The 25,866-nt window shown below is 53.2% G+C and overlaps 1 protein-coding gene across 1 annotated transcript in view; it reads left to right on the top strand.

Annotated features, from left to right (window-relative positions):
* The first annotated feature begins 3,950 nt into the window (after positions 1–3,950).
* The window catches only part of tmem102 (transmembrane protein 102), a 33,192-nt gene continuing 11,276 nt past the window's right edge, over positions 3,951–25,866 (top strand). The window contains exons 1-3 of the mRNA XM_072459100.1: positions 3,951–4,133; positions 15,506–15,709; positions 17,631–17,972. Coding sequence (XP_072315201.1) covers positions 15,508–15,709; positions 17,631–17,972 — 544 coding nt within the window. The 5' untranslated portion in view covers positions 3,951–4,133; positions 15,506–15,507. The remainder of the gene's footprint in view (positions 4,134–15,505; positions 15,710–17,630; positions 17,973–25,866) is intronic.

Here is a 25,866-nt window from a genome sequence, read left to right as displayed (position 1 = left end):
CCCCCCCTCCCCTCCCCGCGTCACCACCTCCCTCCCCGCGCCACCACCTCCCCGCGTCACCCCCTCCCCTCCCCACGTCACCACCTCCCTCCCCGCGTCAACACCACCTCCCTCCCCGCGTCACCACCTCCCTCCCCCCGTCACCCCCTCCCTCCCCGGTCACCTCCCTCCCCGCGTCAACACCACCTCCCTCCCCGCGTCACCACCTCCCTCCCTGCGTCACCACCCCCTCCCCTCCACCACCCTCCCCCCCTTCCCCTCCCCGCGCCACCACCTCCCCGCGTCACCCCTCCCTCCCCGCGTCACCACCCCCCCTCCCCGCGTCACCACCTCCCTCCCCGCGTCACCACCTCCCTCCCCTCCACACCACCCTCCCTCCCCGCGTCACCACCTCCCTCCCCTCCACACCACCCTCCCTCCCCGCGTCACCACCCTCCTTCCCCGCGTCACCCCTCCCTCCCCGCGTCACCATCCCCCTCCCCCCGCGTCACCACCTCCCTCCCCTCCACACCACCCTCCCTCCCCGCGTCACCACCTCCCTCCCCTCCACACCACCCTCCCTCCCCGCGTCACCACCTCCCTCCCCGCGTCACCACCCTCCTTCCCCGCGTCACCCCTCCCTCCCCGCGTCACCACCCCCCTCCCCCCGCGTCACCACCTCCCTCCCCGCGTCACCACCTCCCTCCCTGCGTCACCACCCCCTCCCCTCCACCACCCTCCCCCCCCTCCCCTCCCCGCGTCACCCCCTCCCTCCCCGGTCACCTCCCTCCCTCCCCGCGTCAACACCACCTCCCTCCCCGCGTCACCACCTCCCTCCCCGAGTCACCACCTCCCTCCCCCCGTCACCCCCTCCCTCCCCGGTCACCTCCCTCCCTCCCCGCGTCACCTCCCTCCCTCCCCGCGTCACCACCTCCCTCCCCGCGTCACCTCCCTCCCTCCCCGCGTCACCCCCTCCCTCCCCGGTCACCTCCCTCCCTCCCCGCGTCAACACCACCTCCCTCCCCGCGTCACCACCTCCCTCCCCGAGTCACCACCTCCCTCCCCCCGTCACCCCCTCCCTCCCCGGTCACCTCCCTCCCTCCCCGCGTCACCACCTCCCTCCCCCCGTCACCCCCTCCCTCCCCGGTCACCTCCCTCCCTCCCCGCGTCAACACCACCTCCCTCCCCGCGTCACCACCTCCCTCCCCTCCACACCACCCTCCCTCCCCGCGTCACCACCCTCCTTCCCCGCGTCACCCCTCCCTCCCCGCGTCACCACCTCCCTCCCCGCGTCACCACCTCCCTCCCCCCTCCCCGCGTCACCACCTCCCTCCCTGCGTCACCACCCCCTCCCCTCCACCACCCTCCCCCCCTCCCCTCCCCGCGCCACCACCTCCCCGCGTCACCCCCTCCCTCCCTGGTCACCTCCCTCCCTCCCCGCGTCAACACCACCTCCCTCCCCGCGTCACCACCTCCCTCCCCCCGTCACCCCCTCCCTCCCCGGTCACCTCCCTCCCTCCCCGCGTCAACACCACCTCCCTCCCCCCGTCACCCCCTCCCTCCCCGGTCACCTCCCTCCCCGCGTCAACACCACCTCCCTCCCCGCGTCACCACCTCCCTCCCCGCGTCACCACCTCCCTCCCCCCGTCACCCCCTCCCTCCCCGGTCACCTCCCTCCCTCCCCGCGTCAACACCACCTCCCTCCCCGCGTCACCACCTCCCTCCCCGCGTCACCACCCTCCTTCCCCGCGTCACCCCCTCCCTCCCTGGTCACCTCCCTCCCTCCCCGCGTCAACACCACCTCCCTCCCCGCGTCACCACCTCCCTCCCCCCGTCACCCCCTCCCTCCCCGGTCACCTCCCTCCCTCCCCGCGTCAACACCACCTCCCTCCCCCCGTCACCCCCTCCCTCCCCGGTCACCTCCCTCCCTCCCCGCGTCAACACCACCTCCCTCCCCGCGTCACCACCTCCCTCCCCTCCACACCACCTCCCTCCCCGCGTCACCACCCTCCTTCCCCGCGTCACCCCTCCCTCCCCGCGTTACCACCTCCCTCCCCGCGTCACCACCTCCCTCCCCCCTCCCCGCGTCACCACCTCCCTCCCTGCGTCACCACCCCCTCCCCTCCACCACCCTCCCCCCCCTCCCCTCCCCGCGCCACCACCTCCCCGCGTCACCCCCTCCCTCCCCGGTCACCTCCCTCCCTCCCCGCGTCAACACCACCTCCCTCCCCGCGTCACCACCTCCCTCCCCGCGTCACCACCTCCCTCCCCGCGTCACCACCTCCCTCCCCCCGTCACCCCCTCCCTCCCCGGTCACCTCCCTCCCTCCCCGCGTCAACACCACCTCCCTCCCCCCGTCACCCCCTCCCTCCCCGGTCACCTCCCTCCCTCCCCGCGTCAACACCACCTCCCTCCCCGCGTCACCACCTCCCTCCCCGCGTCACCACCTCCCTCCCCGCGTCACCACCTCCCTCCCCCCGTCACCCCCTCCCTCCCCGGTCACCTCCCTCCCTCCCCGCGTCAACACCACCTCCCTCCCCCCGTCACCCCCTCCCTCCCCGGTCACCTCCCTCCCTCCCCGCGTCAACACCACCTCCCTCCCCGCGTCACCACCTCCCTCCCCGCGTCACCACCTCCCTCCCCCCGTCACCCCCTCCCTCCCCGGTCACCTCCCTCCCTCCCCGCGTCAACACCACCTCCCTCCCCCCGTCACCCCCTCCCTCCCCGGTCACCTCCCTCCCTCCCCGGTCACCTCCCTCCCTCCCCGCGTCAACACCACCTCCCTCCCCGCGTCACCACCTCCCTCCCCGCGTCACCACCCTCCTTCCCCGCGTCACCCCTCCCTCCCCGCGTCACCACCCCCCTCCCCCCGCGTCACCACCTCCCTCCCCGCGTCACCACCTCCCTCCCTCCTCCCAGCGTCACCACCTCCCTCCCCCCTCCCAGCGTCACCACCTCCCTCCCTGCGTCACCACCCCCTCCCCTCCACCACCCTCCCCTCCCCGCGTCACCACCTCCCTCCCCCCGTCACCCCCTCCCTCCCCGGTCACCTCCCTCCCTCCCCGCGTCAACACCACCTCCCTCCCCCCGTCACCCCCTCCCTCCCCGGTCACCTCCCTCCCTCCCCGCGTCAACACCACCTCCCTCCCCGCGTCACCACCTCCCTCCCCCCGTCACCACCTCCCTCCCCCCGTCACCCCCTCCCTCCCCGGTCACCTCCCTCCCTCCCCGCGTCAACACCACCTCCCTCCCCGCGTCACCACCTCCCTCCCCGCGTCACCACCTCCCTCCCCCCGTCACCCCCTCCCTCCCCGGTCACCTCCCTCCCTCCCCGCGTCAACACCACCTCCCTCCCCCCGTCACCCCCTCCCTCCCCGGTCACCTCCCTCCCTCCCCGCGTCAACACCACCTCCCTCCCCGCGTCACCACCTCCCTCCCCGCGTCACCACCTCCCTCCCCCCGTCACCCCCTCCCTCCCCGGTCACCTCCCTCCCTCCCCGCGTCAACACCACCTCCCTCCCCGCGTCACCACCTCCCTCCCCGCGTCACCACCTCCCTCCCCCCGTCACCCCCTCCCTCCCCGGTCACCACCTCCCTCCCCGCGTCAACACCACCTCCCTCCCCCCGTCACCCCCTCCCTCCCCGGTCACCTCCCTCCCTCCCCGCGTCAACACCACCTCCCTCCCCGCGTCACCACCTCCCTCCCCGCGTCACCACCCTCCTTCCCCGCGTCACCCCTCCCTCCCCGCGTCACCACCCCCCTCCCCCCGCGTCACCACCTCCCTCCCCGCGTCACCACCTCCCTCCCTCCTCCCAGCGTCACCACCTCCCTCCCCCCTCCCAGCGTCACCACCTCCCTCCCTGCGTCACCACCCCCTCCCCTCCACCACCCTCCCCTCCCCGCGTCACCCCCTCCCTCCCCCCGTCACCCCCCCTCCCTCTCCTCGCCTGCTCCTAATCCCTTCCCCGCGTGCATCCAGGAAATGTCCCATGGTATGTGGGCTGTATGTCCAGCGCATGGTCCAGGGGAAGAAGCTGGTGGAGCCGTGGACATGACAGCTGCGCGGACGGAGCTCCAGCACGAGGATCTGCAGAAGAGTAAACAAGAGAGAAGCGTTGACGTCCCGCCCGCCTCGGCCACAGCCGCGGACACGGTACGTGCGGCACCGTGTGGATCTTAGACACTGGGGAAATGTGGCACGTTTGGGGAGAAAAGTACGTGCAAGTTGTGAATTGGCGTCTTATTTCTTGCTTGGTTTTCACGCTTTTGGAGATCGCCTGACGCTAGTTGTGATCTTATGTTCTGCACAAATGTACAAACATGACTCTTTTCACACGTGAAGCTAAGTGGAATATCCAGGCGTGACTGTGGCAGATTATCAACGCGTGTTGGACGTGTTGTGGCGCAAAATGACGTTCAAACTTAAACTTGATGAAATGTCACACTAACGTGGTTTGGGGAGAAGTTAGCGCGTTAGCTCGTGGTTCTGGTGCTAAATGTGGCTCCAGCTAACGTGTTTTTCTGTGAGGATCTGCGTGTGAGCTAAAGTAATCCTGCGGCACCTATCGTTAGCACCTGTCGTTAGCACCTGTCGTTAGCCCCGTGTGCTAGTGATTATCTGTTTAATCCCCCCCCCCCCCCCCCCCTCGTGGCCCCGGGCCCCCGGGGGTCTTCACTGTCGTTACTTTGGTGCGTAATTCCAGCTGAAATGTTTCGGTGTCATTATAAGAGACAAAAGTATGAGTTTCTCCCGAGACAGCAGTGGTGGCTAATTAGCTGTGCTAGTTAGCTTAGCAGCTGCTGCCTGACCTAGATACACGTGACATGCCGCCTGACTGTGAGTGAGCCGCCTGACTGTGAGTGACTGTGAGTGAGCCGCCTGACTGTGAGTGAGCCGCCTGACTGTGAGTGAGCCGCCTGACTGTGAGTGAGCCGCCTGACTGTGAGTGAGCCGCCTGACTGTGAGTGACTGTGAGTGAGCCGCCTGACTGTGAGTGAGCCGCCTGACTGAGTGACTGTGAGTGAGCCGCCTGACTGAGTGACTGTGAGTGAGCCGCCTGACTGAGTGACTGTGAGTGAGCCGCCTGACTGTGAGTGAGCCGCCTGACTGTGAGTGAGCCGCCTGACTGTGAGTGAGCCGCCTGACTGTGAGTGAGCCGCCTGACTGAGTGAGCCGCCTGACTGTGAGTGACTGTGAGTGAGCCGCCTGACTGTGAGTGAGCCGCCTGACTGTGAGTGACTGTGAGTGAGCCGCCTGACTGTGAGTGAGCCGCCTGACTGTGAGTGACTGTGAGTGACTGTGAGTGAGCCGCCTGACTGTGAGTGAGCCGCCTGACTGTGAGTGAGCCGCCTGACTGTGAGTGAGCCGCCTGACTGTGAGTGAGCCGCCTGACTGTGAGTGAGCCGCCTGACTGTGAGTGAGCCGCCTGACTGAGAGTGAGCCGCCTGACTGAGTGAGCCGCCTGACTGTGAGTGAGCCGCCTGACTGAGTGAGCCGCCTGACTGTGAGTGACTGTGAGTGAGCCGCCTGACTGTGAGTGAGCCGCCTGACTGAGTGAGCCGCCTGACTGTGAGTGACTGTGAGTGAGCCGCCTGACTGTGAGTGAGCCGCCTGACTGTGAGTGAGCCGCCTGACTGTGAGTGAGCCGCCTGACTGTGAGTGAGCCGCCTGACTGTGAGTGACTGTGAGTGAGCCGCCTGACTGTGAGTGAGCCGCCTGACTGAGTGAGCCGCCTGACTGTGAGTGAGCCGCCTGACTGTGAGTGAGCCGCCTGACTGTGAGTGAGCCGCCTGACTGTGAGTGAGCCGCCTGACTGAGTGAGCCGCCTGACTGTGAGTGAGCCGCCTGACTGTGAGTGAGCCGCCTGACTGAGTGAGCCGCCTGACTGAGTGAGCCGCCTGACTGTGAGTGAGCCGCCTGACTGTGAGTGAGCCGCCTGACTGTGAGTGAGCCGCCTGACTGTGAGTGAGCCGCCTGACTGAGTGAGCCGCCTGACTGTGAGTGAGCCGCCTGACTGTGAGTGAGCCGCCTGACTGTGAGTGACTGTGAGTGAGCCGCCTGACTGTGAGTGAGCCGCCTGACTGAGTGAGCCGCCTGACTGTGATTGACTGAGTGAGCCGCCTGACTGTGAGTGAGCCGCCTGACTGTGAGTGAGCCGCCTGACTGTGAGTGACTGTGAGTGAGCCGCCTGACTGAGTGACTGTGAGTGAGCCGCCTGACTGTGAGTGACTGTGAGTGAGCCGCCTGACTGTGAGTGAGCCGCCTGACTGTGAGTGACTGTGAGTGACTGTGAGTGAGCCGCCTGACTGAGTGACTGTGAGTGAGCCGCCTGACTGAGTGACTGTGAGTGAGCCGCCTGACTGTGAGTGACTGAGTGAGCCGCCTTACTGTGAGTGAGCCGCCTGAGCGCCTGACTGTGACTGACTGTGAGCCGCCTGACTGACTGTGAGCCGCCCGCCTGACTGTGAGCCGCCTGACTGACTGTGAGCCGCCCGACTGACTGTGAGCCGCCCGACTGACTGTGAGCCGCCCGACTGACTGTGAGCCGCCCGACTGACTGTGAGCCGCCCGACTGTGTGACTGTGAGTGAGCCGCCCGACTGTGAGTGACTGAGTGAGCCGCCTGACTGTGAGTGAGCCGCCTGACTGTGAGTGAGCCGCCTGACTGTGAGTGAGCCGCCTGACTGAGTGACTGTGAGTGAGCCGCCTGACTGTGAGAGACTGTGAGTGACTGTGAGTGACTGTGAGTGAGCCGCCTGACTGAGTGACTGTGAGTGAGCCGCCTGACTGTGAGTGACTGTGAGTGAGCCGCCTGACTGAGTGACTGTGAGTGAGCCGCCTGACTGTGAGTGACTGTGAGTGAGCCGCCTGACTGTGAGAGACTGTGAGTGACTGTGAGTGACTGTGAGTGAGCCGCCTGACTGTGAGTGACTGTGAGTGACTGAGTGAGCCGCCTGACTGAGTGACTGTGAGTGAGCCGCCTGACTGTGAGTGACTGAGTGAGCCGCCTTACTGTGAGTGAGCCGCCTGAGCGCCTGACTGTGACTGACTGTGAGCCGCCTGACTGACTGTGAGCCGCCCGCCTGACTGTGAGCCGCCTGACTGACTGTGAGCCGCCCGACTGACTGTGAGCCGCCCGACTGACTGTGAGCCGCCCGACTGACTGTGAGCCGCCCGACTGACTGTGAGCCGCCCGACTGTGTGACTGTGAGTGAGCCGCCCGACTGTGAGTGACTGAGTGAGCCGCCTGACTGTGAGTGAGCCGCCTGACTGTGAGTGAGCCGCCTGACTGTGAGTGAGCCGCCTGACTGTGAGTGAGCCGCCTGACTGTGAGTGACTGTGAGTGAGCCGCCTGACTGTGAGAGACTGTGAGTGACTGTGAGTGACTGTGAGTGAGCCGCCTGACTGTGAGTGACTGTGAGTGAGCCGCCTGACTGTGAGTGACTGTGAGTGAGCCGCCTGACTGTGAGTGACTGTGAGTGAGCCGCCTGACTGTGAGTGACTGTGAGTGAGCCGCCTGACTGTGAGAGACTGTGAGTGACTGTGAGTGACTGTGAGTGAGCCGCCTGACTGTGAGTGACTGAGTGACTGAGTGAGCCGCCTGACTGTGAGTGACTGTGAGTGAGCCGCCTGACTGTGAGTGACTGTGAGTGAGCCGCCTGACTGTGAGTGAGCCGCCTGACTGAGTGAGCCGCCTGACTGTGAGTGACTGAGTGAGCCGCCTGACTGTGAGTGAGCCGCCTGACTGTGAGTGACTGTGAGTGAGCCGCCTGACTGAGTGACTGTGAGTGAGCCGCCTGACTGTGAGTGACTGTGAGTGAGCCGCCTGACTGTGAGTGAGCCGCCTGACTGTGAGTGACTGTGAGTGAGCCGCCTGACTGAGTGACTGTGAGTGAGCCGCCTGACTGAGTGACTGTGAGTGAGCCGCCTGACTGTGAGTGACTGAGTGAGCCGCCTTACTGTGAGTGAGCCGCCTGAGCGCCTGACTGTGACTGACTGTGAGCCGCCTGACTGACTGTGAGCCGCCCGCCTGACTGTGAGCCGCCTGACTGACTGTGAGCCGCCCGACTGACTGTGAGCCGCCCGACTGACTGTGAGCCGCCCGACTGACTGTGAGCCGCCCGACTGACTGTGAGCCGCCCGACTGTGTGACTGTGAGTGAGCCGCCCGACTGTGAGTGACTGAGTGAGCCGCCTGACTGTGAGTGAGCCGCCTGACTGTGAGTGAGCCGCCTGACTGTGAGTGAGCCGCCTGACTGTGAGTGACTGTGAGTGAGCCGCCTGACTGTGAGAGACTGAGTGACTGTGAGTGACTGTGAGTGAGCCGCCTGACTGTGAGTGACTGTGAGTGAGCCGCCTGACTGTGAGTGACTGTGAGTGAGCCGCCTGACTGTGAGTGACTGTGAGTGAGCCGCCTGACTGAGTGACTGTGAGTGAGCCGCCTGACTGTGAGTGACTGTGAGTGAGCCGCCTGACTGAGAGACTGTGAGTGACTGTGTGACTGTGAGTGAGCCGCCTGACTGTGAGTGACTGTGAGTGACTGAGTGAGCCGCCTGACTGTGAGTGACTGTGAGTGAGCCGCCTGACTGTGAGTGACTGTGAGTGAGCCGCCTGACTGAGTGACTGTGAGTGAGCCGCCTGACTGTGAGTGACTGTGAGTGAGCCGCCTGACTGTGAGTGAGCCGCCTGACTGAGTGACTGTGAGTGAGCCGCCTGACTGAGTGACTGTGAGTGAGCCGCCTGACTGAGTGACTGTGAGTGAGCCGCCTGACTGTGAGTGAGCCGCCTGACTGTGAGTGAGCCGCCTGACTGTGAGTGAGCCGCCTGACTGTGAGTGACTGAGTGAGCCGCCTTACTGTGAGTGAGCCGCCTGAGCGCCTGACTGTGACTGACTGTGAGCCGCCTGACTGACTGTGAGCCGCCCGCCTGACTGTGAGCCGCCCGACTGACTGTGAGCCGCCCGACTGACTGTGAGCCGCCCGACTGACTGTGAGCCGCCCGACTGACTGTGAGCCGCCCGACTGACTGTGAGCCGCCTGACTGACTGTGAGCCGCCCGACTGACTGTGAGCCGCCCGACTGTGTGACTGTGAGTGAGCCGCCTGACTGTGAGTGAGCCGCCTGACTGTGAGTGAGCCGCCTGACTGAGTGAGCCGCCTGACTGTGAGTGAGCCGCCTGACTGTGAGTGACTGTGAGTGAGCCGCCTGACTGTGAGAGACTGTGAGTGATTGTGAGTGACTGTGAGTGAGCCGCCTGACTGTGAGTGACTGTGAGTGAGCCGCCTGACTGTGAGTGACTGTGAGTGAGCCGCCTGACTGTGAGTGACTGTGAGTGAGCCGCCTGACTGAGTGACTGTGAGTGAGCCGCCTGACTGTGAGTGACTGTGAGTGAGCCGCCTGACTGTGAGTGACTGTGAGTGACTGTGAGTGACTGTGAGTGAGCCGCCTGACTGTGAGTGACTGTGAGTGACTGTGAGTGAGCCGCCTGACTGAGTGACTGTGAGTGAGCCGCCTGACTGTGAGTGACTGTGAGTGAGCCGCCTGACTGAGTGACTGTGAGTGAGCCGCCTGACTGTGAGTGACTGTGAGTGAGCCGCCTGACTGTGAGTGAGCCGCCTGACTGAGTGACTGTGAGTGAGCCGCCTGACTGAGTGACTGTGAGTGAGCCGCCTGACTGAGTGACTGTGAGTGAGCCGCCTGACTGTGAGTGAGCCGCCTGACTGTGAGTGAGCCGCCTGACTGTGAGTGAGCCGCCTGACTGTGAGTGACTGAGTGAGCCGCCTTACTGTGAGTGAGCCGCCTGAGCGCCTGACTGTGACTGACTGTGAGCCGCCTGACTGACTGTGAGCCGCCCGCCTGACTGTGAGCCGCCCGACTGACTGTGAGCCGCCCGACTGACTGTGAGCCGCCCGACTGACTGTGAGCCGCCCGACTGACTGTGAGCCGCCCGACTGACTGTGAGCCGCCCGACTGACTGTGAGCCGCCCGACTGACTGTGAGCCGCCCGACTGACTGTGAGCCGCCTGACTGACTGTGAGCCGCCCGACTGTGTGACTGTGAGTGAGCCGCCTGACTGTGAGTGACTGAGTGAGCCGCCTGACTGTGAGTGAGCCGCCTGACTGTGAGTGAGCCGCCTGACTGTGAGTGAGCCGCCTGACTGTGAGTGACTGTGAGTGAGCCGCCTGACTGTGAGTGAGCCGCCTGACTGTGAGTGACTGTGAGTGAGCCGACTGACTGTGAGCCGCCTGACTGCGTTGCATATACGTTTATTGCGTTGTATTGTCAGAAAGAACATATATTTATCATGTGTTATAATAATATATATATTTAGATTTGTCATTCTTAAAAAGTAAAACATAGTTTTAATTTGTGTTAAAATGTTGTATAAATTTAGTGTCTCAAATGTTTAATGTTTCAATATCGACATCAATTGTTATTTATTTGGTGTTTGTCATAAAACTCAGAAGTGATGGATAAACCTTCTGTGTTACTGAAATGTTTAGTTTCTTGCTCTAGCCGCTCACTGCTCTCCCCAAGTCTTTTTAAGGGACGGTAAACAGGCTGACCAAAAGATTTTCAAAGTTAGGGGCCCCCCAGCAATTTCAAGGGCCCACAAGCGCGCGCGGCGACATAAGAATGAGATAAATGTGTTTTAAACCTGGTTATTAGCTGTAAAACAATTTAAAGTACTTTTATCTGTTATTTGATATGAAGAGCACAAATAGTGAATCATATAAACCAGAGATCATGATCTTTAAAACTGTTTAATTCAATATAATCATGTTTATTAGATTCAAAATAAATACTGTTTACAGCATTTGACACAAGGAGATCTTGTGGAATATATAAAATCCCAGCCTACAAAATAAACCACTAACATACATTGCCCCGATGCTAACAACTCCAAAGGGCGGGGCCCCTGGGGCCCTTGGATACTTCCACATTGACACAGCTTTTGTTCCAAACAACTTTAAAAAGACTGAATTGTTGGACTGAGTAGAGATTGACGCCGCCAACATAGATATCACTTTTGGGCAAAATTAGACCGAGCATTTCTGAGTACAACCGAACACGACCGAACGCAGCGGCCAATCAGATCAGCCCGCTTTCATTGAAATTAGATCACGGACACCGCTCGGCCAATGAGAAGTGAGAATACTATGAAGTGGCATGTCTGTCAAAACGAAACTTAAGCGATGAAAATGCCCCAAATATAGTCAAATTACTAGTTAAAATTTGGAATTTCGATACAGGGGCACGGCGGGCCCCTTCCTAATTCAAACCCCGGGCCCGCCGGGGATTTGAGGGCTTACGGGCCCCGGGCCCCCGTCTATTTCGCAGCCTGGTAAATTTATGTACACAATGATTATAATGACATACTACTACATGGTGTATAAGTCTAAACACACTATTACATGGTGTATAAGTCTAAACACATTATTACATGGTGTATAAGCCTAAACACACTATTACATGTGTATAAGTCTAAACACACTATTACATGGTGTATAAGTCTAAACACACTATTACATGGTGTATAAGTCTAAACACACTATTACATGTGTATAAGTCTAAACACACTATTACATGGTGTATAAGTCTAAACACACTATTACATGTGTATAAGTCTAAACACACTATTACATGTGTATAAGTCTAAACACACTATTACATGTGTATAAGTCTAAACACACTATTACATGGTGTATAAGCCTAAACACACTATTACATGTGTATAAGTCTAAACACACTATTACATGGTGTATAAGTCTAAACACACTATTACATGGTGTATAAGTCTAAACACACTATTACATGGTGTATAAGTCTAAACACACTATTACATGGTGTATAAGTCTAAACACACTATTACATGGTGTATAAGCCTAAACACACTATTACATGTGTATAAGTCTAAACACACTATTACATGGTGTATAAGTCTAAACACACTATTACATGGTGTATAAGCCTAAACACACTATTACATGGTGTATAAGTCTAAACACACTATTACATGGTGTATAAGTCTAAACACACTATTACATGGTGTATAAGTCTAAACACACTATTACATGGTGTATAAGTCTAAACACACTATTACATGGTGTATAAGTCTAAACACACTATTACATGTGTATAAGTCTAAACACACTATTACATGGTGTATAAGTCTAAACACACTATTACATGGTGTATAAGTCTAAACACACTATTACATGGTGTATAAGTCTAAACACACTATTACATGGTGTATAAGTCTAAACACACTATTACATGGTGTATAAGTCTAAACACACTATTACATGGTGTATAAGCCTAAACACACTATTACATGGTGTATAAGTCTAAACACACTATTACATGGTGTATAAGTCTAAACACACTATTACATGGTGTATAAGTCTAAACACACTATTACATGGTGTATAAGTCTAAACACACTATTACATGGTGTATAAGTCTAAACACACTATTACATGGTGTATAAGTCTAAACACACTATTACATGGTGTATAAGTCTAAACACACTATTACATGGTGTATAAGTCTAAACACACTATTACATGGTGTATAAGTCTAAACACACTATTACATGTGTATAAGTCTAAACACACTATTACATGGTGTATAAGTCTAAACACACTATTACATGTGTATAAGTCTAAACACACTATTACATGGTGTATAAGTCTAAACACACTATTACATGGTGTATAAGTCTAAACACACTATTACATGGTGTATAAGTCTAAACACACTATTACATGTGTATAAGTCTAAACATACTATTACATGGCGTATAAGTCTAAACACACTATTACATGGCGTATAAGTCTAAACACACTATTACATGGTGTATAAGTCTAAACACACTATTACATGGCGTATAAGTCTAAACACACTATTACATGGCGTATAAGTCTAAACACACTATTACATGTGTATAAGTCTAAACACACTATTACATGGTGTATAAGTCTAAACACACTATTACATGGTGTATAAGTCTAAACACACTATTACATGGTGTATAAGTCTAAACATACTATTACATGGTGTATAAGTCTAAACACATTATTACATGGTGTATAAGCCTAAACACACTATTACATGTGTATAAGTCTAAACACACTATTACATGTGTATAAGTCTAAACACACTATTACATGGTGTATAAGTCTAAACACACTATTACATGGTGTATAAGTCTAAACACACTATTACATGGTGTATAAGTCTAAACACACTATTACATGTGTATAAGTCTAAACACACTATTACATGGTGTATAAGTCTAAACACACTATTACATGGTGTATAAGTCTAAACACACTATTACACGGTGTATAAGTCTAAACACACTATTACACGGTGTATAAGTCTAAACACACTATTATACGGTGTATAAGTCTAAACATACTATTATACGGTGTATAAGTCTAAACACACTATTACATGGTGTATAAGCCCCTAAACACCATCATGACATTTTGGAGCCTGGCATATGTGTTGCCACCTTAACCGCTCCACCACTGGGCAGTGGTTAAAGTTGCAGATTTCCTTCATTGACGGTGAGCGGTGGTAAGCACCTGTTGATCAAATGAAAGTGTAACAGGCACAATATGAAGCGTCGCCTTGTCAGAGCAGACTTAAGTGAAAGTGTAAATGCCCTTCATCAGGAGGCTCCGCCCAGTGGGCAGGACTGGATTTGCAGATTGAGAATGACTCTTGGATGAGAACTGAAACGTCTTGTTTTTCTAGAATCACAGTCCAGATGATAGAACTGTGTCGTGGGTTCGGGTCCCGTCTGTTTGCTGCGTGTCCTCCCCTCTCTCTCATCCCCCACTTCACCCTGGGCTCTCCTGTCTAGTAAAGCCTACTGGCCACAAAAATGAAATATGTCCATACTGTGACTCAGTATCGATATTGCGCTGTATCCATTTTTTGAACACAACCCTGGTCCACAGCGCCTCTACTGGTGAAGGGGAGATATGTCCTTCTGCAAATTTGGTTCCATGGATAAAAGTGCATTGTGAAGCTCAAAGAGACAATGTTACAACTTTGAGTCCATTTCAATTAGTCAAAGCCACCTTATAGTCCATATGTTTGACCTATGCTAATCACCAAGGCTAATCGGCATTATTATTTTCTACATAACTCACAACAACAAAGCCACATTTGTGTTTTAAAATGCACGTTTGCGGCGCCTGTGAAGGAAATGAGTAGAGCTGGGTTTCGATTCGAATTTCAATAATCGATTCAATTCCGATTTTTATGTTTCAAAAACGATTTTTTTCCGATTTCTCAGATTCCATCCGATTCGATCCGATTTCGATTCGATCTGGGGGTTAATGTTATTAAAAATGAAAAATGTGTTTGAACCGTTTAATTCACTTCATGACTGTGTAGAGAAGCAACATATTAAAACTAGTATTCTATCAATATTAAACAGAGTATTGGTAGTTACTGATGGAAGACTGATGAAAGGTTAAGGGTCAATCTACCTTCAAGAAAGATAATCCAGGAGTCCTGAATTATCTTTCTTGAAGGTAGATTGAAGTTCACTGAGGGAAATGTAGAAAAGAATTTTAATAAAAAAAATAAAAAAAATCGATCTTTTGGACGTATGAATCGATAATCGGTCATTAATATGCGAATCGATTAAAAATCGGAAAAATTGATTATTTCAACCCAGCTCTAGAAATGAGGTTTAAGGTGTAGAATGTGTTGAAGCCGTGAGGCGGGAGAAGCCCTCAGAGACTCAGAGGAGGATCAAGTCCCAGACTCCATTTGCAGATTGAGAATGACTCTTGGGTGAGAATCGAAACGTCTTGTTTTTCTAGTGTAACAGTCCAGATGATGGAACTGTGTCGTTTCTGCAGTGGAACACGAATGAGGATTACACAGACACTTAACAGTTGTTAACGTTGAGCTATAAAGAGGCAGTAACACTTCATTTGCTCTGAAGACTGTATCATAATGATTATATATGAAACAATCATTCATTCATTTTCTATTTATTTCATTCTTATTCCTGGTTCGTGGGTGACTGGATTATTTATATCAAGTATTCTGTCCAATATTGTCTTCAATTAATCGATAAATTGGTTAAAGGTTGAATTGATGATTTTTTTGGCCCAAATCTGAGTCTTATTTCCTCGTGGTGTGGACTGCAGATTAGTCCTGTATCAATCATAAAACGCACCTACTGCTCACCTGCAGCCGCGTGCGGATCGTCCCCATGAGCTGCACGGTTCCACATTATCTATCATAATATAGTTCCCTCAGTGTACGGGACAAAATGAAGACGGAGAAAGACAGTTTGAGCTCGTAAGAGACTGAAGTGTGTGTGTGTGTCTGTGTCTGTCTCTGTCTCTGTCTCTGTCTCTGTGTGTCACTTCTCACCAGACACTAACTGTTACAGTAGCTACGAAATTTCTTATTTGGTCAAAAAAAATCCTGTTTCATTCTGTTTCTCAAGTGACTCAACAGCCTTTAACTGCTTTTGACCATGAATGTTTCAGAGATGGAGACGCTGATGAGTGCGGTGGCCCCGCGCTCCCCGGCCCCAGCCAAGCGGCCCTCGGAGGTGGACTTCAGATCCGGGGCCCCTCTAGAGCAGCTCTCTGAACATGTGACGGAGCTGGTGAACCAGGAGCAGGGCGAGTTTGGAGACCAGACGGCCTTAGAGGTCCACACCGCCAAGGACTTCATCTTCAACATGCTGGGTACTTGTTCTGAGCGTCTGGCTCTTGTTTGTAACATCTTTAGTCTGTAATACTCCTTAAATCATATTCATACGTAGAAATCCCTCTTCTTGATATCAGGGGTGTCCATTACGTGGAGCGCGGTCAGTCGGTCGATCTCTGAGGCCCGGTCAGGCTGTAGGTTATTGTCTGTGACAGTCCAGAGCTCTACAGCAGCGCGAGTGAACCGAGAGCTACAATCGCCACGAGTGCAGTTCTTATTGTGGCCACTTGTCCGTGAGTTTCTGGGCTCGCTGTAGGACACCGCACCAGCCTAAATCATGAGCCCAAAATCTGAGCTGTTAATGCCTCCGGTCAAAGGAGAAAGAGTCATGTTCTTGCTGCAAACTCAGTCCCTCGTGAGTGTGGGCGTTACAAAAATAAATGGAATTGAATTGAAATCAATTGAATTCCCACTGGATTTCACTACTACTTGGGCTTTAAAACTCCTGCAATGGACTCTGTAAATGAGCATTACAAAGAAATGGATGATGCAAACTGAACCAGCGATTAACCTGTTTCCATCCACTTATTTCCCCCTGTGCACAAAGGTTGGACCCAAATGGCATTGCTCATTAAAAGAGGATCTTAAGTTCCACATGCAAGTGTGATGCATCATCAGACCTGATCATCAGACCTGGTTTGGGTCAGACCTGGTTCGGTCCTGGTTTGGGTCAGACCTGGTTCGGTCCTGGTTTGGGTCAGACCTGGTTCAGTCCTGGTTTGGGTCAGACCTGGTTCAGTCCTGGTTTGGGTCAGACCTGGTTCAGTCCTGGTTTGGGTCAGACCTGGTTCAGTCCTGGTTTGGGTCAGACCTGGTTCAGTCCTGGTTTGGGTCAGACCTGGTTCAGTCCTGGTTTGGGTCAGACCTGGTTCAGTCCTGGTTTGGGTCAGACCTGGTTCAGTTTGTTCACATGACGTTACACAACACACTCAAAACACAAGTGGTTTATATTTTTGAATAGTCTTAACGCTCTATTCAGAGGAAGCATTTACAGGATTAACTGTAATCCCTGTGGAGCCTTGTGTTCTACAGCCCTATGCACAGATCCCACTCTGGCAAACTGCCCCACAAACTCCAGTCCATCTCCTGCACGAAGTTGATTGAACTCTTTGAAACAACCTTGACTTTGAGATGCTTTGAGCTTCTTGCTAATTGATGCACTCTCTCTCCTCTGCTTCTCCGTCGCAGCCATAACTTTGCCTTTTTATTGTCATTTTTCCCCATCTCTCCATTCCCTTTTTCTCGCCTATTTGATCCAATTTATCAGCAGAAGATAAAGCCCAAACAAATCAGAGCAGCCTTTAAAGCTGGTGCCCTTTGGGTCTGAGTCTGAAGTTCCTGTGCCTTTCATCCACCCACTCACTCATTCTTGACTATTTTTGCCTCCAGTTTCAGATCTCTTCTTCTGATCATCACTTCATCATGATTCTCCTCACCTCGTAAAGAGCAGAGCAAGTGCTGCTCCAATGTGAAACGAATACTCTCTATAACTCAGTCAATGGTGCATTCTCCTCTCACAAAGGTGTTTTATTTTAGAGATTTGAGTTTAGCTGTAACACGTGTTAAAGATCCCATATCATGCTATTTTTGTTACATTTCGTAGTCTACACTAAGGGCATATTTGATCATCAGTGTTGTGCAACACCCATAACATAAAGGTTATAAAATATCTCCCATATCTCGCTTAGTTTAAGATTTAACCCCCCCTCGCTCCGAGCACTCCGCCTCCCCCGCTCCACCTGTGACGTAGTCTCAGCGAGAGACTACGTCACAGGTTTAGCAATTAGTAGTTTAGCAATGACAATTTCCTTTTCCAGGTCTCAAATGTCCATGCTCCAATTTCAGTCTGGATACATTTATCAAATGATTTAACTCAAACTGTAATTTCCTCTGTTGCAGGTCTCGTCCAGAAAATTGACCAGCGCCTCCCAGTGGCCAATGAGTACCTGCTGCTGTCGGGAGGAGCCCGTGACGGTGTGCTGGACCTGAACCCCGCTGATCTGGGGAGCTATGCCAAAGGAGCGGACTACGACCTGGACTTTACCCTGCTGGTGCCCGCGCTCAAGCTCCACGACCGCAACCAGCCCGTCACCCTTGACATGCGCCACTCCCCGCCCTGCCACTCCTGGCTCAGCCTCCGCCTCTGCGACAACGCCGTGCTGTCCCGCTGGAGCCTGTGCTGCGAGGAGGAGGGAGGGCCGGTCCCAGAGGAGGAGGAGGACGACGAGGGAGACGACGGAGGTGAGTGACGCTCTGCAATCTGGGTTTGTTTTGTATTCAGGCGAGAGATGTTTGAGGCACCGTAACCATTTTCTATTGTGCATGAAAACCTTCACAAACGTAACGGCTGCTAAAACTACACAAACAATTGAATCCCATTCAAATTGAATGAAATTGACCGACACCTTAACGTGGTGGAAGGGTTTGAGCGTCCGAATACAACATAGCCTTAGGCAAACAGATCCTAGATGACGGGTCGGACCAAGAGCGATTCAGAAGCCCCTTATGAATAGAGAGACACCAAGGCCAGTTGCGTCGCCCGAATTGGCGTTACCGGGGGCCCATCCTGGAGCCAGGCCAGCATCTGGTTGCCGGGCCTTTCCCCACGGGCCCGGCCAGGCACAGCCCGAACGAGTGAAGTGGGGCCGTCCTCCCGTGGACCCACCACCTGCAGGAGGAACCGTAAGGGGCGGGTGCAGAGAGATCTGGCCGGCAGTCGACTGCAGGGCCCTCGCCTCAACTCTGGGGACATGGAATATCACTTCGCTAGGGGGAAAAAAAGAGTCTGAGCTTGTGTGGGAGGATGAGCGGTATCGACTAGATGGTCGGCCTCACCTCCACACAGTTTGGGTTCTGGAACCCATCTCCTTGACACGGGCTGGATGCTGCACTTCTCTCGTGGTGTTTGCGGGGAGAGACGGCGGGCTGGTGTGGGCTTATAGCCCCTCAGCTCAGCCGCCTCGTGTTGGAGTTCATCTCGGTGAACGAGAGGGTCGGAGGTCTCTGAGCCGGTGCCCCAGCATCGCCACGCTCAGCCAAGAACAGCTGGCCGGGTGGATCCGCTACAGAGTATCCGGCCTTCTTGGAGTCCTTGGGAGGGGTACTGGACAGTGCACCGACCGGGGACTCCGTTGTTCTACTAGGGGACTTCAATGCCCACGTGGGCAATGACAGTGACACCTGGAGAGGGGTGATCGGGAAGAACGGCTTCCCCGACCTGAACCCGAGCGGTGTTCAGTTATTGGACTTCTGTGCCACGGATTGTCCATAACGAACACCATATTCAAGCACAAGGGTGTTCATCAGTGCACATGGCACCAGGACACAGGCCGGAGGTCAATGATCGACTTTGTTGTCGTGTCATCTGACCTCCGGCCGCGTGTCTTGGACACTCGGGTGAAGAGAGGGGCAGAGTTGTCAACCGATCACCACCTGGTGGTGAGTTGGATCCGCTGGCGGAGGAGGAAGCCGGACAGACTGTTGGGAACGTCTTGCGGAGCCCTCTGTCAGTAGGGTATTCAACTCGCACCTCCGGGAGAGCTTCTCCCAGATCCTGGGGGAGGTTGGGGACATTGAGTCATTGTTGTTCTCCGCCTCCATTGTTGATGCGGCTGCTCGGAGCTGTGGTCGCAAGGTATCATACTCCTCAGCCTCCCCAGTAAGGGTACTGGAGAGGAGAATCCGACCGATAGTGGAACCTCGGATTCAGGAGGAGCAGAGTGGTTTTCGTCCTGGTCGTGGAACACTGGACCAGCTCTAGACTCTCCATCGGGTGCTCGAGGGTTCATGGGAGTTTGCCCAACCAGTCCACATGTGCTTTGTGGATCTGGAGAAGGCTTTCGACCGTTTCCCTCGGGGTGTCCTTTGGGGGGTGCTCCGGGAGTATGGGGTCCGGGGGTGCTCCGGGAGTATGGGGTCCTGCTGAGGTGGCTCGGGCCTCTGTTCCGGAGGTGTTACGGGCATGTCCCACTAGGAAGAGGCCCCTTGGAAGGGGCACGCTAAAGGGACTATGTCTCTCGGCTGGCCTGGGAATGCCTCTGAATTTCCCTGGAGGGTTTGGAGGAAGCGTCTGGGAGTCCCCCGCCACCCGGCCCCGGAGAAACTGAAGAAGATGGATGGCTTAAATAGTACTCAATTTTCCTATGAAGAAAATAAATGCACATCCAAAAATAGTCACCGCCTGGATTAAACTAAGGAAATAAGTGTGAGCCTCTTGTCTTCGCCTGTGAATAAGGGCTGGGCGATGTGGGAAAAACATAAGATTTATACATTTATTTGGTGTTTTAGTAAAAATGGCCTTAAGTAATTATTTCATGAATATTAATCTGTGCCATTTAACCTGTTCCCATCCACCTGTAGCCGGTGTAGGGTCTCAAAACTACATGTATTCAGTTTATGATTAAGGAAGATTTCTTAGCAGAAACGAGACAAGACGGGGCACCAGGGTTAAACCCAAAGAGCTAAGATACGGTCCTTAATCGCGCTCGTTAAAAAGGTCTGAAGGGTGTTTCACGATTCAGGGACTTACACATAGTCTAATCAAACAAACAATAGTCAATAACTCTTTCGTGTAGTTTATTTATCAAAAGGGTAATCAAAACACCGGAGCAGAAATGCGCACAGGTAAATCACAGGTGATGTTATATCAGATTTAACAGCAGATTTCATGCAGATAATGTTAAACCAGGGTTTTGCCTTTGATAACCAAACGTGTCTATGCTAATCTATATCAAAAAGAGGGAAAGTGAGAAGCTAAAGGGGGAAGGGACAGCTGAGCTCTACCCAAATCACGCCACAAGCGAACCGCACAGTTGTCTCGGCTTACGGTTCCGTAGAGATTCGGTCCGACTGGTCCTTGTCCGCGGACGAGGTCCGTAGCGGGGCGTCGCGTGGAGCGGTGTGGCGGCGAAGGTTCGTGAAGCGAGCGGCGGCCGTGGAGCTGGCGGCGGTCGGGGAGCGATGCGTCGCGTGTGGTGGAGGAGGCTGCGACGTGCTGTAGGGTCCTTGGCGCCAGGGAGCGGAGGAGGCTGCGCCGGGGAGCGATGCGTCCCGTGGAGCGGAGGAGGCTGCGACCTCCTTGAAGCGGCGGCGGCAGCGGAGGCGATGTCGGGGAGTTCCTTGGCGGTAGAACGCTTTAGCGGTGTGTTAGCTCCTCACGCGGCCTTTACTCAGATGAGGACGTAGCGCTGATCCACGTAAACTGCGTAGATTACTTCAAAAAGAAAAGAAACGAAGTAGCAAAGAAAGTCTCTGTCCGGTTTAGCGCTTAAGCGTAGTTCCAGGTAGTTCCAGGTAGTTCCAGGTAGTTTCAGGTGGTTTCAGAGTCCTAGACTGGTATGGCCTTGTCGACCACGTGACGGACGGATTTTGTTGAGACAAAGGAAAAGTGAAAGGCCTGTCCGTGGAGACAGCTTCCAGAGAGAGGACAAAGGGGATGAAGAGAACAAGAGGAGAACAAAGAGAGGTCGTTTCTAGCTTGGAGCGTCCTTTTGATACCTGGCCCGCAGGGCATGCTGGGAGCGAAAGGGGCGGGCGCTACTGCGAAAACTTCCTGTTTAACATTTTCCTGACCGAGAAAATAAAACTGGAGTAACGTAAATAATAATGGCAAAAACATTGAACCCTGTTTTAACATTTACACGTTAAACACTTTTGGCAGTTTGTGCACATTATTTCTTGAGGTAGACACATTTTACATCTTCTTTCACCTGTGATAAAAAATAGAGTTAAAGCATTGGGAATATAAAACCTTAAACAGTGGAAAAATACGTAACACAAGGTGAAACATGAGTTGATTCGAAAAACATTCATGGCATAATCACATAAAACAGTTCATCGGGGCGTCTTCCTGTAAGACTGTGGGGAGAAGAAGGTCTTTTATCACACAAGTCACAGCGGCTCCCCTGCGGTGAGGGACAGAGGGAGAACAAAAAACCCCCAATGTTCAAAGAGATTTTCTGTTATCTGGCCGTGGAATGTCCATCTCCATTCCCCTACACCGGCGCGCATTTTCCATATCTCAAATATTCTCTTACATCACTTTTATTTCCGTGGTCAATACCAGCAAGTTATACATCATTTTAAAGCTTTTTTTCTCAACAAAACGAATGTCATTGATTGAATAATTTGCCCCAAGAAGCAATTGCCAATAGCTTGTTTCAACTTTTACAAACGCATGTCCTGTTTGCTGTTTATGACGGACGAAACGGCTTTAATTCTGTACATCCTTGTGCTCAGTCTGTCCGTAAGGAATCATTGAACAACAATATCCACTTGTATTTTTCCTGAAGTTTTCCGATTTCGAGATCTTTTCAAGTAAAAAAAGTTTTCTTCTCTGACGATATTCAGGATTAAGGCTCGTCCGGCGCATTTCTCCGTCCATAACAAATTACCCGTTTGACTTATAAGATGGTGTTTGGCATCGATCTCTTTCTTCAAACTGTTACCTACAGAATGAGACCATCCACCATCTGTCACCGGGTTTGTTTTCTACAACCTCCGGAGCAAAAAAATGCGCCGCTTCCGACGCGCAAAGCTAACTTGTTTTTAGCCACATAGCTAACGTCAGCAGTGACGTAGACTTTGATTGACATATTATTCTAGCCTATAAGAATAGCTTTAGAATGTGGGGCGGGACTTAGGGGTCCCACACACAGAATCCTCTGTATTCTCGTGCGTAACGGCTGGAAAGAGCCTAGATTTTTGGGCAGGAGGCGACTAGATCTTACGCATCACGTTTTCTGATTTTATTAGCCTTTTGGACGTGCATTTTGTTATATGTATTATTATACCAATACAAAAATAAAATAAAAATATTATCTTTTTTTCCTTTTTCTTTTTTTACACATACATACTATATGGGAAATTCATGGGTAAACTCATATTTTCACATAAATTGTTTTTAGCAGTTATAATGGGTATTGGTGGCCTACAAAACATCAAAATGTATGTTTTATGATCATAGAGGAGCTAAAATTGTAATAAAACAGTTTGGCACAGTTGGCACATATTTGGATCACTTGTTCCGAATATACTTTTTGATACAAAAAGGTCAACAGCACCAAAATGCCTGTTCCTAGAGATCTGAAACTTTACACAGTTGTTGTCATGACAACAGCATGTGCAGTGAACAGCATATGCACACAATGAAGTATGTCATGCTCAGGACCATTACAAATTGACAATATTCAGCAGAGACTAAAAAAAGGATGTTTTGTTTATGTTTGGGCCTCTGTAGTGTAAGTTCTGAAGCCCTGACAGTGTAACATGTGCACATCTGCAGAAACTAGAAGCTTTCTAATGATGCATCACACTCACATGTGGAACATAAGATCCTCTTTAATAAGCAATGCCATTTGGGTCCAACCTTTGTGCACAGGGGGAAATAGGTGGATGGAAACAGGTTTTAATAAAAGTAATAGTTTAAAGGTGCCATAACATGCTTTGTTCACGTTTCGTAGTCTATCCTAAGTGATTGATAATAATAAGGGTTGTGCAACACCCTTAACATAATAGTTAAGAAATATCACCCAGACCTTGGACCCCCTCACCAACCCGGAAATGCAAACGGCTTGGTTTGATATTCGCCCCCACCCTTGCGAAGAGTGATCTGGCTCCTCCGCCCACCCGTGACGTAGTCTCAGAGAGAGCGTGTGTGCCCCGCCCACCCGTGACATAGTCTCAGAGAGAGCGTGTGTGCCCCGCCCACCCGTGACGTAGTCTCAGAGAGAGCGTGTGTGCCCCGCCCACCCGTGACGTAGTCTCAGAGCGTGTGTGCCCCGCCCACCCGTGACGTAGTCTCAGAGAGAGCGTGTGTGCCCCGCCCACCCGTGACGTAGTCTCAGAGAGAGGGTGTGTGCCCCGCCCACCCGTGACGTAGTCTCAGAGAGCGTGTGTGCCCCGCCCACCCGTGACGTAGTCTCAGAGAGCGTGTGTGCCCCGCCCACCCGTGACCTAGTCTGAGAGAGCGTGTGTGCCCCGCCCACCCGTAACGTAGTCTCAGAGAGAGCGTGTGTGCCCCGCCCACCCGTGACGTAGTCTCAGAGAGAGCGTGTGTGCCCCGCCCACCCGTGACGTAGTCTCAGAGAGCGTGTGTGCCCCGCCCACCCGTGACGTAGTCTCAGAGAGCGTGTGTGCCCCGCCCAACCCGTGACCTAGTCTGAGAGAGCGTGTGTGCCCCGCCCACCCGTAACGTAGTCTCAGAGAGAGCGTGTGTGCCCCGCCCACCCGTAACGTAGTCTCAGAGAGAGGGTGTGTGCCCCGCCCACCCGTGACGTAGTCTCAGAGCGCGTGTGTGCCCCGCCCACCCGTGACGTAGTCTCAGAGAGAGCTTGTGTGCCCCGCCCACCCTTGACGTAGTCTCAGAGCGCGTGTGTGCCCCGCCCACCTGTGACGTAGTCTCACGAGACGGTGGGGGTGTAAACAAACTAACTCAATCACGTTTTCGATTCTAGCGGCGCTGAAAGAAGACGGGGCCGGTCCTGACTATACGACCCCTCTCCACAGTGTAGAAATAACGCACATAACAAAGTATACATCGTGTACTCGATGTGTAACACATTAGGTCATGATACGTCACTCGTCATGTAAAGGTAAAGAGATGGTTCATATGGCACTAACATGTCTGAGATGTACTTTGGTGCTAGGCCATGGAGAGACTTGTTCACAAGCAGAGCTGCTTTAAAGTCTCTTCTCTGAGCCACAGGGGGCAGTGCAGAGACCTGAGAACAGGACTAATGTGATGGTACTTCCTGGTTCTGGTCAGGACTAATGTGATGGTACTTCCTGGTTCTAGTCAGGACTAATGTGATGGTACTTCCTGGTTCTAGTCAGGACTAATGTGATGGTACTTCCTGGTTCTAGTCAGGACCCGAGCAGCAGCGTTCTGGATGAACTGCAGCTGTTTTACAGCTCGTTTGAAGAGGCCAGTGAGCGGCCGTTACAGTCTAATCTACTGGAGACAAACACATGGATAAGTCTCTCTAAATCTGGTTTTGACACTATATTTTTGATTTTGGCAATGTTTTTTTGATGGTAAAAAGCTGCTGATGTTATTGATTTGATGTGGCGGTCGAAATTCAGGTCTGAGTCCATTATTACTCTAAATGTTTTACCTTGTTTACGGATTTTAGACTCTGGAGGTGACGCTAACACTTTCTCTTTGTTTCTGTGTCAAAGACGATGATTTCAGTCTTGTCTGAGTTCAGCTGGAGAAAGTTGTTTTGCCTCCACACACTGATCTGTTGCACCAGCAGGAGGCCCTCTAGCACCAGCAGGAGGCCCTCTAGCACCAGCAGGAGGCCCTCTGGCACCAGCAGGAGGCCGGTCCACACACTGATCTGTTGGATGCAGTGACAGAGTGAATCCACTGGTCCATATTCACCTGCGACAGTGAAACATAGATCTGACTTGTCTGCATCATTGTGATTGGACACATTTTCACTGCGTATCAGCTGACCTAACGGCAGCATGTAGAGGTTGAAAAGGAGGCATCAAGCTCTGTAGTGTTTCCTTCACAAACATTGGAAGCATCTCAGTAAAATCCTCAATAAAACGTTTGCAGTGCTGGAGAGGCTTGTATAAAACATGGATAGAGATGGTTTTAGCTCCATTTTAAAACATACATACTTGAATGATAAACGGCCCAGAAGACGACCTGTGGGTAATGATGTCATCTCTAAAACTGAACACATAAGTCTTCTGGGATGATGGACATGTCTGTCTGGCTGCGGTCGAACCCGTGGAAATGATTCATCTTTATTACGGGTTTACCTGGGGAAGCCTGATATTTTTTACGTAGAAGCAGACCCATGAAGAAGCTGGACACTTGGATGTCATTTGTGTAGTAAAATAGGATATAGTGCAGGGGGGTGCCCAATGCGTCGATAGCGATCGACCGGTCGATTGCCAAGACGTGCTAGAAGATCACCCGGGTCTCCCTTTTCAGTTAGGAAAAAATAGTAAATGCACAGCATCAAAAGAAGCTGATGAATGATGGGCTGTCATCCAATTGCATCCACCTGTTTGTGTTTGACATGCCGGTCAGCCAATTGGATGTCTCATCACCTATTAGCGATCAGCCAATCTGACTCTTATCACCTTCGGGCTACCACCCGTACGCATGCGTAACTTCGCC

The sequence above is a fragment of the Eucyclogobius newberryi genome, unplaced genomic scaffold, assembly GCF_026437365.1.
Source record: "Eucyclogobius newberryi isolate DKJ021-1_F unplaced genomic scaffold, fEucNew1.0.hap1 SCAF_22, whole genome shotgun sequence".
In the NCBI taxonomy this organism is placed as follows: domain Eukaryota; kingdom Metazoa; phylum Chordata; class Actinopteri; order Gobiiformes; family Gobiidae; genus Eucyclogobius; species Eucyclogobius newberryi.
The sequence above is the reverse complement of the archived record's forward strand: the minus strand, read 5'-3'. Positions and strand labels throughout refer to the sequence as shown.